Source organism: Oryctolagus cuniculus, chromosome 12, assembly GCF_964237555.1.
Source record: "Oryctolagus cuniculus chromosome 12, mOryCun1.1, whole genome shotgun sequence".
Lineage (NCBI taxonomy): Eukaryota > Metazoa > Chordata > Mammalia > Lagomorpha > Leporidae > Oryctolagus > Oryctolagus cuniculus.
In genome coordinates this window covers 55,834,384-55,847,406 of record NC_091443.1, presented here as the reverse complement: position 1 = coordinate 55,847,406, position 13,023 = coordinate 55,834,384, and the positions used below count along the sequence as shown (strand labels likewise).

At 38.5% G+C, this 13,023-nt stretch overlaps 1 protein-coding gene across 8 annotated transcripts in view; it reads right to left on the bottom strand.

The window, feature by feature from the left end:
* Positions 1-1,897: 1,897 nt before the first annotated feature.
* The window catches only part of KATNBL1 (katanin regulatory subunit B1 like 1), a 49,547-nt gene continuing 38,421 nt past the window's right edge, over positions 1,898-13,023 (bottom strand). For 3 of the 8 annotated variants that reach the window (XM_051822111.2, XM_051822113.2, XM_051822112.2), the window contains exons 5-9: positions 11,762-11,880; positions 9,144-9,194; positions 8,970-9,059; positions 8,552-8,641; positions 4,467-7,923 (exon numbers count right to left, since the gene is read on the bottom strand). In XM_051822111.2, coding sequence (XP_051678071.1) covers positions 7,572-7,923; positions 8,552-8,641; positions 8,970-9,059; positions 9,144-9,194; positions 11,762-11,880 — 702 coding nt within the window. In that variant the 3' untranslated portion in view covers positions 4,467-7,571. Of the gene's footprint in view, positions 3,500-3,649; positions 8,432-8,551; positions 8,642-8,969; positions 9,060-9,143; positions 9,195-11,761; positions 11,881-13,023 lie in introns of those variants that run through there. The other 5 variants (XR_011380832.1, XM_002718010.5, XR_011380833.1 and 2 more) reach the window with 5 other exon arrangements.

The following is a 13,023-nucleotide window of genomic DNA, read 5'->3' as shown; positions in this document are numbered from 1 at the left end:
AACAAAGCATTTTCATATCAAGAGAACACAGAATACATGTTGACAAACTATACAAAATCTTGGAGTAAAATTTTTTCACCTGAAATAACTTTTAACAGACTTGAGTTTTTAAACTTGGAAGGTACTCTTTATAGCCTAAGAATAATTGAGGGAAGAAGTGAAGAGATTTGGTTTCTCCCCTTGATCACTTAAAACCTACTTGAGAAGGAAAAAAGGAATTTGGGCCACTAAGGGAGAGGATTAGCCTTTTCCAAACTCCTTATGAGTTTAAAACTTGGCTTCAAGAAGAGTTTAATTCTCACATATCCTTCTGTGTTGAGGCAAGGCTGCAGATGTACAGAGAGGGCCTGGCAAGTGTACTACAAGGTAAGAGAAAGGTGAGGCAGGAGGTCCTCAGTCAACTGTTCAGGTTTATACAACGGGCCAATGAGTTTTTCTTTCTTCCTCTTAAAAAAAAAAAAAAAAATAAAAATGGAAGTAGAAAAGTAAATAGATGCTAACTCTGCTCCTGACTCCTGGAAGGTCAGGTCTAATTCCAATCCAAGCTTCATATTGCAGGTTTGGTTAATAAGTTCAGTAGAGCAATTCTGGAAGCAAGTAATTTTGGCAGTTTAATGTGTGCCAGTATTTCCACAATAGTTCTTATCAAATACTCTGGATAAACTCTTCCTAGCTTTCAGGCAAATCCAGTGTCAAAACAGTACTGGACAGGTTCAGGACATGTAGAACTGAAAACAAAACACTGAGAACTTTAGATCAGTGCTAGCCCAAGTGCATTTGGGGAGTTGAAACCTCATCTGGACTAATAGGACCTCTCATTTGAAAACTTCTTAGTCCAGAGAATGATTAATCTGTATGTCAAAGCAATAATATACAGCAAGCTTTGCTATTAAAAATACATTGGTGGGCTGGCACCACGGCTCTCTAGGTTAATCCTCCGCCTGCAGTGCTGGCACTCCAAGTTCTAGTCCAGTTGGGGTGCCGGTTCTGTCCCAGTTGCTCCTCTTGCAGTCCAGCTCTCTGCTGTGGCCCGGGAAGGCAGTGGAGGCTGGCCCAAGCCCTTGGGCCCTGCACCCGCATGGGAGACCAGGAGGAAGCACCTGGCTCCTGGCTTCGGATCTGTGCAGCGCACTGGCCATAGCGGCCATTTGGGGGGTGAACCAACGGAAGGAAGACCTTTCTCTCTCTCTCACTCTGCCTGTCAAAAAAAAATTCATTGGTGGCTGTGGGGTTGACCTTTCATGGAATTATTGGGCACATAGTAACTGTTGTTTTGTATTTTATGACTCTTCACAGTAGTAAAATACTGTGGGATACATTGTTTTACTTTTAGGTGCATTTAATATTTATTAAGTTTTAGAAGATACTGTTAAAAATGACTTTAAATATATCATTGTAGATATGTATTCAAATACAGGTTATTCATTATAGAGTGTTTATTTTTGTTACTGTATTTGGTACTGTTACTGAACCATGGAATTGTATTAAGAAGTGTACAGTATTTAGGAATGGATATTTTTATTTTATGCTCCCTTTATAGAATTAAAAAAGAGAAGGGGTAACGTGTCACAAAGTTTTATGACAATTTTCATGACTAGAAGAATTAGAAAGGGAGAATGACTATCATAGGAGTAAACAGCTACCAACACATGTCCAGCAATTCTATTTTCACCTGAATTCAGAAAATAAAAATCTGCACTGAGTGATAAGCAGCACGTGCAAATGGATCACCCAGCTGACTCAGCTGCTTGTGATTCTATTTTCTTTAATCACAAAAGAATAATACTATTTTGTTCTTAAATAAGAAGAAAGATAACTGGGAATGACTGGTGAAATATTAACTTAAATCTTGCTTTTCCAGACTGCTTAAGTAAATAAGAATTTCTGAACTAATGAGTAATGATAACAGGAATCATTTAATCTTCAATTATCCATTAATGTTGAATAGTCAGTAACTTACAAAATACAGAAATGTTCCAAGTTTGAGAAAATTACCATCTCAAAGGCCAGAAATACAGTTTTAAACCCATAGAACCATATTTAAGGTCAGGACATGACATGTAACAAGTATGGATTTTTGGATTTAACTCCTTTGTAGCCCTCATAGTACAGTATTGATATTTATGACTTCTCAAATGGACATAAATATATATTTCCTAGATGTCACATTTTAGAATTTATGTAAATAACTAGTGCAAATTACCTTTAAAATCACTGCCAAAAAATTTTGAAAATACTTCCTAACTTTTAACCTTTATTGTGATTATGATCACTCATAACAGCCATTCACATATCCCTAATAGAAGTAAATTCCTTGATTATAATCCTCTATGGCCACAATAAACTACCTATCCTTATACTTGTAAAGTTTGCAAAGTCAAATATGGACTATCTAAGAAGGCAGACGAGCTAACAAAGGCATAGACACCTTGCTAGGTCTTTAGTTCTGTATACTACTTAGTAGCACAGCAACAAATGAGCAATGACAGACAGCAACTGACCCAATCTAGGTCAGTAACAGTCAAAACACTTTATAAACACTCTTTGGCTCTTTATGGAGATCAACACTGTTCTAACTGAAATGCTACAGCATGAGAAGAGCTTAGTAGCAACAGAGTATTCAAAAATACTTACCTAACATCTTTTATCCAAGAATCTTAAAAACACTGAATCATCACAACTCAGTAACTGAGAGAGGTAGGTACTAAGGTAAACTGCAAAGGCCAGGAACACAAAGTAGGAGTGTGTGCTACTAATGTTTGTGAGCTAAAGACTGCTGGCTTATATAACTCTGAGTATATAAAATGGAACATTGTCTTCCCGCCTTCAAGAAACCTAAATTTAAGCTCAAGAATTCAGTGTTAACAAGATACTTTTTCTTACTCTATTTCATTTGTACTTGGTTTTTAGCAGTTTGTTTTTCTAACAGTTGATTTTTGAAGATACTATTTAATGATTTGACAAATACAGAAAATATCTGACCTATTATTCAATACTGTGAAACTAAACATTACACAGAATTTACATATCTTATTTTGAATATATTATTTTGAAGTCTGCAGTATCATATATACCAATAATTTGACTTATCTTTCCATTTGAAGTTAGGTTTTTATGCTAAGCTCCATATGTCACCTTCCTTGTGACCCAGAACTGATTTTCAGTTTGAAATGAATGCAAGATGAGTACTGGAGGAAAGGTGAACTCTGTGATTGTAAAATTGTTTCTCTGTGTTTGTGTATGTAAAGTTAATGAACTTAAAAAAGGATTAAATTCCTGTCCTTAACCTCATAGCACCATACTCCAACCAAGTTAACTGGTTCAAACTGTTAGATAAGACAGTGATAACTAAAGCACAGCAACAACGAACAAAAGTTATATTTCATCATCTCAAGGTTTCACAGAGATGACACAGGTTTATGGTCCAAATTCCACATCCTGAGAAATGACTTCTTAAATAATTCACCTCTCATAGAAGCAGTTATCTGAAATCTAAAGACTGAAGAAAATAACAAATTACAACTAATATTCATGGTGAGGAATACATAACTATATGAAATATAGCCACACAAAAATAGAATTCAATGAAAGGTAACATTTTGAAAACAAAAAAGATGCTGGAGATCCATATCAGTAGTCACTAACTTGATAAATGTGAAAAGATTTTAATTCAAGTGCTTGAAGGAGTACTAAAGAGAAATCTGATTTTTAAGAATCTTTGCTCAGGCATCTGTCAGGCTTATTAAAGATGAGATGATGTATGAACCACCAATAGTGTTATTAAACTCAAATTACTTTCAAGATGGGTAACATTTAGAGTTGTTCAGTCATTCCAGGATTGGGCTAATTGACACTATAAGTGGAATTTTTAAAAAATGACCTCATACAGTCTGCTGGCATTTTATACTAACCATTATAGGAGGTAGTAAAATGCTGGAATTTAAAATACAAAGTCAGCATTAACTGTAAACAATTCTAAAGCACTGCAACTCTTTAAAACATGTAGTGATAAGAAATTAGAATGCATACAAAATCAGAATTAAAAAAGCAAAAAATAGAAATATTTAGTGAATTTACTCAAGTGAAGAAAGTTTAAATGATACAGAAATGAAAAATATTAGAAATATATATACAATAAAAAGTGAATATAAATTAGCTAATTCCATGGACATTTCCAGTTAAACATTCATACACATATTCACCTTTTTTATATAGGGATAATACATACATACATGGCATGATGATTCTGGCAAAAAAAAAAATCAGAGATACTAAAAATATTCTCAAGTTTTAAAAATTGTGTGGAATATATCTGAACAATAACATTCTATGTGAATGTAAACCCCTGATTTAATTCCAGGATTTTATCATGCCAGAAGCATGGTTGGTTTCAATTTTTTAAAACAGATATTGGTATCATAATATATTGGCTTAGTTAATAATTAAGGCATTTTGCATAAACAGCATTTCAGTGTGAACATTTTTAATATTATTTAATGTTTTCACTTTCAAAGTCTTTCAACATAAGAAAATAGCTGCACACATTTAAGTTTTTTTATAAAACACAATCTTGAAAAAAAATCACGATTGGTCTTTGTAGTTTCTAGTAATAACTCTTGTCTTACTTTTGCAGAGTATAAATTATATTCTTATGCATGATTGCATTAAGACCCAGTAGTTCTTAAACAATGTTATCAAATAACCATACAGACCCCGAATGCAGCAAAGGCGAACAATCTTCATAGTGCACTTTCACCTCATTGAAGTTGAAGCTGCTCCTTTTGGATACTATTCCACTTCAATGTGAAGTAGATTGTTAGCGTTTCATTAGTGGTTTCAATTTGTGGCTTTTTAAAAGAAAAAATGATTTTGATTTCTTCCACAGTTCACAGTTCTCAGAAGAGACCTATTTTTGGAAATCCTATAGTCCCAGGATGTCTCGAATAACCAAATGCTGTTTAGTAGATGAAATCTCTCAATGCAACTGTAATAAATAAGCATCTACATCCTTAGAGGATAAAACAGAAACATTTCATTAGCCAGTATAGTAAATACACATAAACAACACATTTTTATTTTCCTTTTTGGCTGCCTTAGTTTCCATTTGTGATCTTTTAACAGTTGAAGAGTGTTCTTCTCAACTTTTTATCTGCTTTTGTTTGGTACAGGGCCTGGGACATATCACACACTCGATAAATGTTTGCTAAGTGCTGAGACAATGTTTTGGTTCCTGTGCTCAAATAAGTCTGCATTCACAGGAATACCTTACCTTTAGAGCTATATAAACTCAAGGCCAGTTTCATAATAGACTCTCCAGTTTCTGCTCTCAGAAACTTACAAGTTAATTGAGAGCTTAATTTTGTAATAAAGTTTTCATTGTAACTTAAAGAACTTCACTTTGAACTATTAAATCACTTTAGTATAGTCTTCAATAATAAACATAGTATTTTAAGTCATGTTCACAATAAAGCTTCTCCCTTTATAAAGAATTATAATTAAAAGCAAATTTCTAAGAAATAATTATTCATTTCTATTCCAGAAAACAAGCTCCTATCAACCAGGAGGAAGCACCTGGCTCCTGGCTTTGGATCAGCGCAGCACGCCGGCTGTAGCAGCCATTTGGGGGGTGAACCAATGGAAGGAAGATTTGTCTTTCTGTCTTTCTTTCTAACTCTGCCTGTCCAAAAAAGAAAAAAGAAAAAAGCTCCTACCAAGCAAGAGGATGTGGTATGTATACTTTAAAAACCTAAAACAACCAAAATATTTCTAGAAATTGATTCCTAAGATTTTCACCATTAGGAATTCTTTAGTAGAGGCCAACATTGGGTAGCAGGTAAAGTTCCAGTCTATAATGCCAGCAACCCATATGGGCAGTGGCTCATATCCCGGGTGCACTATTTCTGATCCAGATCCTTGTTAATGGCCTGGGTAAAGCAATGGCAGATGGTTCAAGTACTTGGACCCCTGCCACCCACGTGGGATACCTGGATGAAATTGCTGGCTCATGGCTTTGGCCTGATCCAGCTCTGGCTGTTGTAGCCATCTAAGGAGTGAACCAGTGGACAGAAGATCTCTCTCCCTCTCCCTCTATAACTGATTTTCAAATGAAGAAATAAATCTTAAAAAGAAAAAAGAACTCATACAGTAAAATCATACAAAGTGGTAAACTTGAGGTCATCTTGCTTTTTTGGAAGTATCCATAAAGAATTTTAATAGTGTATGACATAAATTAAACTACATTTAATAAATTTTTTAAATCAAATATCACTTTCTATTCCTGGCTAATGCCCATTTATGATAGCAATGTGCCCACTAATAGGGCAGAAATATTTCTTAACTTTTTTTTTTTTGCAATTATATTTTAACTACCAATGTTTTTCTGGAGTTTAAATACCAAAATCCCAACTAGTAATGTACTTTTTCCTTTAAAAGACAAGCAAATCGATAAAGACCAATGTCCAATTCATTCTGTGATTTAAAGGTTACTTTTTCAAAAAGCATATTAGTAGGGCTGGCATTGTGGCATGGTGGGTTAAATCATTGCCAGCATCCCACATGGTTGCTGGTTTGAGTACTGGCTGCTTTTCTTCCAATCCAGCTCCCTGTTAATGTGCCTGGGAAAACAGTGGAGGATGGCCCAATTCCTTGGGCCCCTGTAGCCATATGGGAGACCCTGAGGAAGCTCCTGGTTCCTGGCTTCAGCCTGGCCCAGTCACAGCCATTTGGGGAGTGAGCTAGCGGATGGAAGACCTTTCTCTCTTTCTCTCCCTCTTTGTCTTTCCCTGTGACTCTTTCAAGTAAATAGAATAAATCTTCAAAAAAAAAAAAAAAATATTAGCAAAAGCAAAGTAAAAATTAACATTCTAAACCCATCTGAATGTATTCCTCATCCCTTGTTTCCTTCTGATGTTGCTCTTATTTGGATTCTTAATTTTTCTTCAGATATTTTTCTATTAGAACTAGGTCATTAAATATCCTGTGGCATAGTATTTCTGTGGCTGTATATGAAACATTCAATGGATAACTCCTGTTCTTCCTGCCAAGGTCACACTCACATCCAGAGGACTTTAAGCACTTGCAAATATGAAACTGACTTGGGGCCAGCGTTGCGGCATAGCAGGTAAAGCTGCCACCAGCAGTACCGGCATCCCTTATGGGCACCAGTCCGAGACTTGGCTGCTCCACTTCAGATCCAGCTCTCTTATGGCCTTGGAAAACAGCAGAAGACGGCCCAGGTGCTTAGGCCCTGCACCCGCATAGGAGACCCAGAAGAAGCTCCTGGCTCCTGGCTTCAGATCGGCCCAGCTCTAGCCATTGTAGCCATTTGGGGTGTGAATCAGTGGATGGAAGACCTTGCTCTGACTCTGCCTCTCTGTAGCTCTGCCTTTCAGATAAATAAATAAATAAATAAGAGAAATAAATTGACTTAACACCTTGTTAGAACAGTACTCAATTATTTTGTCTAGAAACTGAAGAGCTCATTTACAAATGTATCCTATGTTATTTCTTGGTTTAATGCCTAATTTTTAAGTTTAAATGTAGATTGGGGCCAGCACTACCGTGTACCAGGTTCAAGTCCCAGCTTCTCCATTTCCGATCCAGCTCCCTGTTAATGCGCCTGGGAAAGCAGCAGAGGATGGCCCAAATCCTTGGATCCCTGCACCCACATGAGAGACCCAAATGAAGCTCCAGGCTCCTGGCTTTGGGCTGGCCCAACGCTGGCTATTGTGGCCATTTGGAGCATGAATCAGTGGATGGATGATCTTATTTCTCTCGCTCTCTGTAACTCTTCCTTTCAAATAAATATTAAAGAGAAAAACAGAGATTACCTTAGCTATATTACCAGTATATCCTGGAACCAAAGTAAGATGGTTTTCTTGTTCCCACAACCCACTTAATTGTTGTCTTAAAATCTGAATATTTCTAGGAGGAAAAAAAGAAAAACGAGAAAGCAAATATAGATGCATATGGCCTTTGTTAGTAAATTCACTTGATGAAAACAGTTTAAAATTTTCAAGTATTTATAAGAAAACTATAATGTAAGAAAATTATAAATGTTAAGGGGATTGTAGGGAGATTTTCTTTTTTTTATGGTTTCATGACAATCTGGCTCATTTGGTAGAATAACTGCATTTCCACACCAAAGCAGTCCTCAAATTATAATTATAAATATAGTTTCAGAACTGTAATCAACATCATACTCTCAGGATATGTCTAGGCAATCTAAGGACCCTGCAGGATGCTTCCAACCCTTATCCCATTACAGGTATTTTTTTCTCTCCTTTACTAATTAAACCCCTGTTAAATCATCATTGAACTTTTTCTTTCTTAAATGAAGGGTTGGGTTTTACGAGAAGAGATACAGGGGTTCCTGGGCTCTGGAACTCAACCTCTATGTTTTGATTTTCATGTATCACAACTCAGTATTTCTCTGAAAATGAAAAGAATAAATATATGCTGATGATACCAGTACAAAATTACCACCTAGTTTAATCAAGCGGCTTTTTTGAAAAAAGCTTCAGCACGACGGTACCTTTAAAGACATACTCACCCATCATTTCTGATTTCTGATTTGGATGACAGTTCTGACCACCACCTTTTTATGACTGCTTGAAGCCAGTTTAAACCAACTATTACATATCTGAAATGACAATGTTACAAAATGTTTTCATCTAAAAAGCCATTACAAAAGACACTTCCCTTCTCCAAAAACAGACATTGATCTTTCATCCCTTCTATAAACTTACTTCACTAGTTTCACGATCTATTTCATAAACTATATTTTATGTAACCCTTTTAAAACCCTTTTATGATTATGATTTAATCACTTAATGTTCTTCTAATTATACTATAAGCTCATGGAAAACAGAAACTACATGCCTCACATAGCCCAGTTTGCTAATATGAACTCATGAAAACAAAATTAAGGATGTTCAAAAAGAAAAACAATTGATTCATTTGGCACTTACTCTTCAAATCTGCTTTTAAGTAATGACTTTACTAGAGGCAACAAGTCCACGCAGCAGCCAAGTGAGATATAGTGTTTTTCCTCCTGTAAACTAAAATAAATACTATGTTAAAAATATGTGCATTAATAAGTCATAATTTGTTCTGTAATTTTTTTGGTAAAATATTGTTTTTACCTATTGGTGAGTACAGGTAGGCAATCTACTACAACTCCAAGATCTTCTATCCTGTGGGTACAAAAAGAAAATTCCTAATTTTTTTATTTCAAGATTTATTTTATTTATTTGAAAGTCAGAGTTACAGAGAGAGAGAGAAAGAGGAGAGGAGAACAGAGTCTTCCATCTGCTGGTTCACTCCCCAATTGGCCACAACAGTCAGAGCTGTGCCGATCCAAAGCCAGGCGCTTCCTCCGGGTCTTGCACACGGGTGCATGGGCCCAAATACTTGGGCCATTTTCTACTGCTATCCCAGGCCATCGCAGAGAGCTGGATCAGAAGTGGAGCAGCTGGGACTCAAGCTGGCACCCATATGGGATGCCGGCACCTCAGCAGCGGCTTTACCCCCTACACCACTGCGCCGGCCCCGAAAATTCCCTATTTATGTTAAAATCTTCATACTGCTTTCAAGAGATTCACCATTTAAAAAATTTTTTTATTTATTTGAAAGGCAAAGTTATAGAAGGAGAGAAAGAGAGATCTTCCATCCACTGGTTTACTCCCCAAATGGCCACAATGGCTGGGGCTAAGGTGGGCCAGGCTGAAGCCAGGTGCCAGGAGCTTCTCCCTTGTCTCCCAGATGGGTGTAGCGGCCCAAGCACTTGGGTCATCTTCTGCTGCTTTCCCAGGCACATTAGCAGAGAGCTGGATAGGAAGTGTAGGAGCCAGTGCTCACATGGGATGCTGGCATCACAGGCAGTGGCTCTACCCACTATGCCACAACATTGGCCCCAGAGATCCACAAATTTAACAATTTCAATGTCTTTGATGAGCCAAGTACTAGGGACACAGCAGTGAACAAGAGATAGGGCTTGTATGCCCACTGTGAGTGAGGAGTAGGTTACAGACAGGCAAGGGATAGGGGCGGGGAGCAGCACTGGCTTTGTAGCACAGCAGGTTAAACTCCTGTATGGGAGAGTTAGTTCATCCCTGATGCTTTGCTTCCAATTCAGCTAACACTGGAAAGCAGCAGAGGAAGGTCCGTGTATTTGGGCCTCTTGTTTTCCATGTGAGTGACCAGGATGGAGTTCCAAGCTCCTGGCTTCTGCCTCATCCAGCACCAGCCATTGCAACCATTTAGGGAGTGAACCAGCAGATGAAGATCTCTCTCTCTCTCTCTATTGTTTTAACTCTTTGAAATAAATAAATAAATATTTTAAAAAAGAGAGACAGTGAACAAATAAGTAAAAATGTATAGAGTAGGTTGGTGATATTAATTTCTTTTTTTTTTTTTTCTTTTTTTTGACAGGCAGAGTGGACAGTGAGAGAGAGAGAGACAGAGAGAAAGGTCTTCCTTTGCCGTTGGTTCACCCTCCAATGGCCGCCACGGCTGGCGCGCTGCGGCCAGCGCACCGCGCTGATCCGATGGCAGGAGCCAGGAGCCAGGAGCCAGGAGCCAGGTGCTTTTCCTGGTCTCCCATGGGGTGCAGGGCCCAAGCACCTGGGCCATCCTCCACTGCACTCCCTGGCCACAGCAGAGAGCTGGCCTGGAAGAGGGGCAACCGGGACAGAATCCGGCGCCCCAACCGGGACTAGAACCCGGTGTGCCGGCGCCGCTAGGCGGAGGATTAGCCTAGTGAGCCGCGGCGCCGGCCGGTGATATTAATTTCTAAGGCGAAAAATAAAACAGGAGAGGGAGATGGGAAGTAAAGAGATACAATGGTCATGGAAAGTCTCACAAAGGTAACATTTTAGAGACTTGAATAAAACCAGGAAGGTAATGCTTAAAATTTGCAAATTCGCAAAGGAGATTTTTTTTTTTAAGATTTATTTACCGGGGCTGGTACTGTGGCACAGTGGGTTAAACTACTGCCTGCAGTGCTGGCATCCCATAAGAATGCCACTTGGCCCAGCTGCTCCATATCTGGTACAGCTCCCTGCTGATGTGCCTGGGAAAGCAGCAGAGTGTGGTCCAACTACTTGAACCTCCATATCCATTGGGGGACCCAGATGGGATTCCTGGCTCCCGGCTCCTGGCTTCAGCCTGGCCCAACCAGGGCAGAAGTAACCATTTGGGAAGTGGACCAGCAGATGGGTAATCTCTAACTCTTTCAAGTAAATACATAAATCTTTTTTTAAGATTTATTTATTCATTTATATATTCATTTGAAAGGCAGAGCTAGAGAGAGGGGGAGGGAAGGAGAAAGAGAGACAGATATCATCCATCCACTGGTTCACTCCCCAAATGGCTGGTCTCTCAAGTGGGTGGCAGGGACCCAAGGACTTGGACCATCTTCCGATGCTTTCCCAGGCACAACAGCAGTGAGGTGGATGGGAAGTGGAGTGGCCAGGGTGTAAAGCAGTGCGCACTGTACCAAGACACCAGCCTCAAAAGGCATTTTAAAAAGGTTTCCCCATATTGGTATCTCTTAGTTTTATCGACAAGAACCTTAGAAAAACCAGTTTTGCTCAATCTGATAAAACAGATGTTTTCTGTAATTTTGGTTATTCATAGGCTGGGGGCAACTGTAATTTAAGCCAGACAGTTCCTATCAAAGCTAAGTACAGGCAGTTTAAAATTTTAGCCAGTAGTAAAATAAAGAAGATGTACTTCTAATTTTACACTCAAAATTACTTACCTCACCAAATAGGCTACAAGTTCACTTATGCTTCTCTTTCTCCAGAAAGTTAAAGCTACATTCAATCGCAAATTCCTGCTGAATAAAACCTGGGCCATTGTTTCATGGTCCTGAGAAACCTGGAAGATAATCATGATGGAAACAATTTTAGGATCTGTTTATTGTTTATCAGTACTTTTTCTAATACTAGCTACCATTTTTCTTTTACATTTCAATAACTCATGTAACAGGGACAGGCAGTGGTTAGATTGCCCTTGGGATGCCTACATCATATTGGAGTGCCTGGTAGGGTCCCAGCAACTCTGCTTCCAATCCAGCTTCCTGCTAATGTGTACTCGGGGAGGCAGCAGAGGCTCAAGTACTCATGTCCCTTCCACATAAGTGAGAGACCTGGGATTGAGTTCTGGAGGCTTCCAGCTTAGGACTGACCCATCCTTCACTGCTGCGGGCATTTGAAGAGTGGAACAGCAGATATGAACTCTGTCTCTTTATCTTTCCAAATAAAATGAAAACATCATTCCTTTTTTTTTTTTTTTAAGATTTATTTATTTATTTGAAATTCAGAGTTACAGAGACAGAGTTATCTTCTATCTGCTGATGCACTCTGCAGATGGCTGGGCCAGACTGAAACCATGAGAAAGGAACTTCTTCCAGGTCTTCCACGTGGGTGTAGGGGTCTAAGCACTTGGGCCATCTTTCACTGCATTCCCAGGCTATTAGCAGGGAGCTAGACTGGAAGTGGAGCAACCAGAATCTGAACCAGTGCACACATGGGATGCTGGTATTGTAAAAAGTTTAACACAGAACTGTATATATAAGAAAAAAACAGGGCCAGCGCTGTGGTGCAGTGGGCTACACCTCTGCCTGTGGCGCTGGTATCCTATATAGCTGCTCCTCTTGAAATCCAGCTCTCTGGTTATGGCCTGGGAAAGCAGTGGAAGATGGCCCAGGTGCTCGGACCACTGCAGCCACATGAGAGACCCAGGCTCAGCTTGGGCCACTGTGGTCACTGGGGAGTGAACTGGCAGATGGAAGACCTTTCTGTCTGTAACTCTGCCTCTCAAATAAATAAATCTTAAAAAAAAAAAAAAAAAAAAAAAAAAAAAAAAAAAAAAAAGAATATTCTTTATAAGGAAAAAAAAACCCGCAAAATTCAAATATCATGCCCCAGAAATAACATTTAACACTGGCGTGTATCTTTCCAAATCATTTTCAAAGATAAATTAAGTACACAAAAAAGTCCATTTTTTTGTTTTTACAAT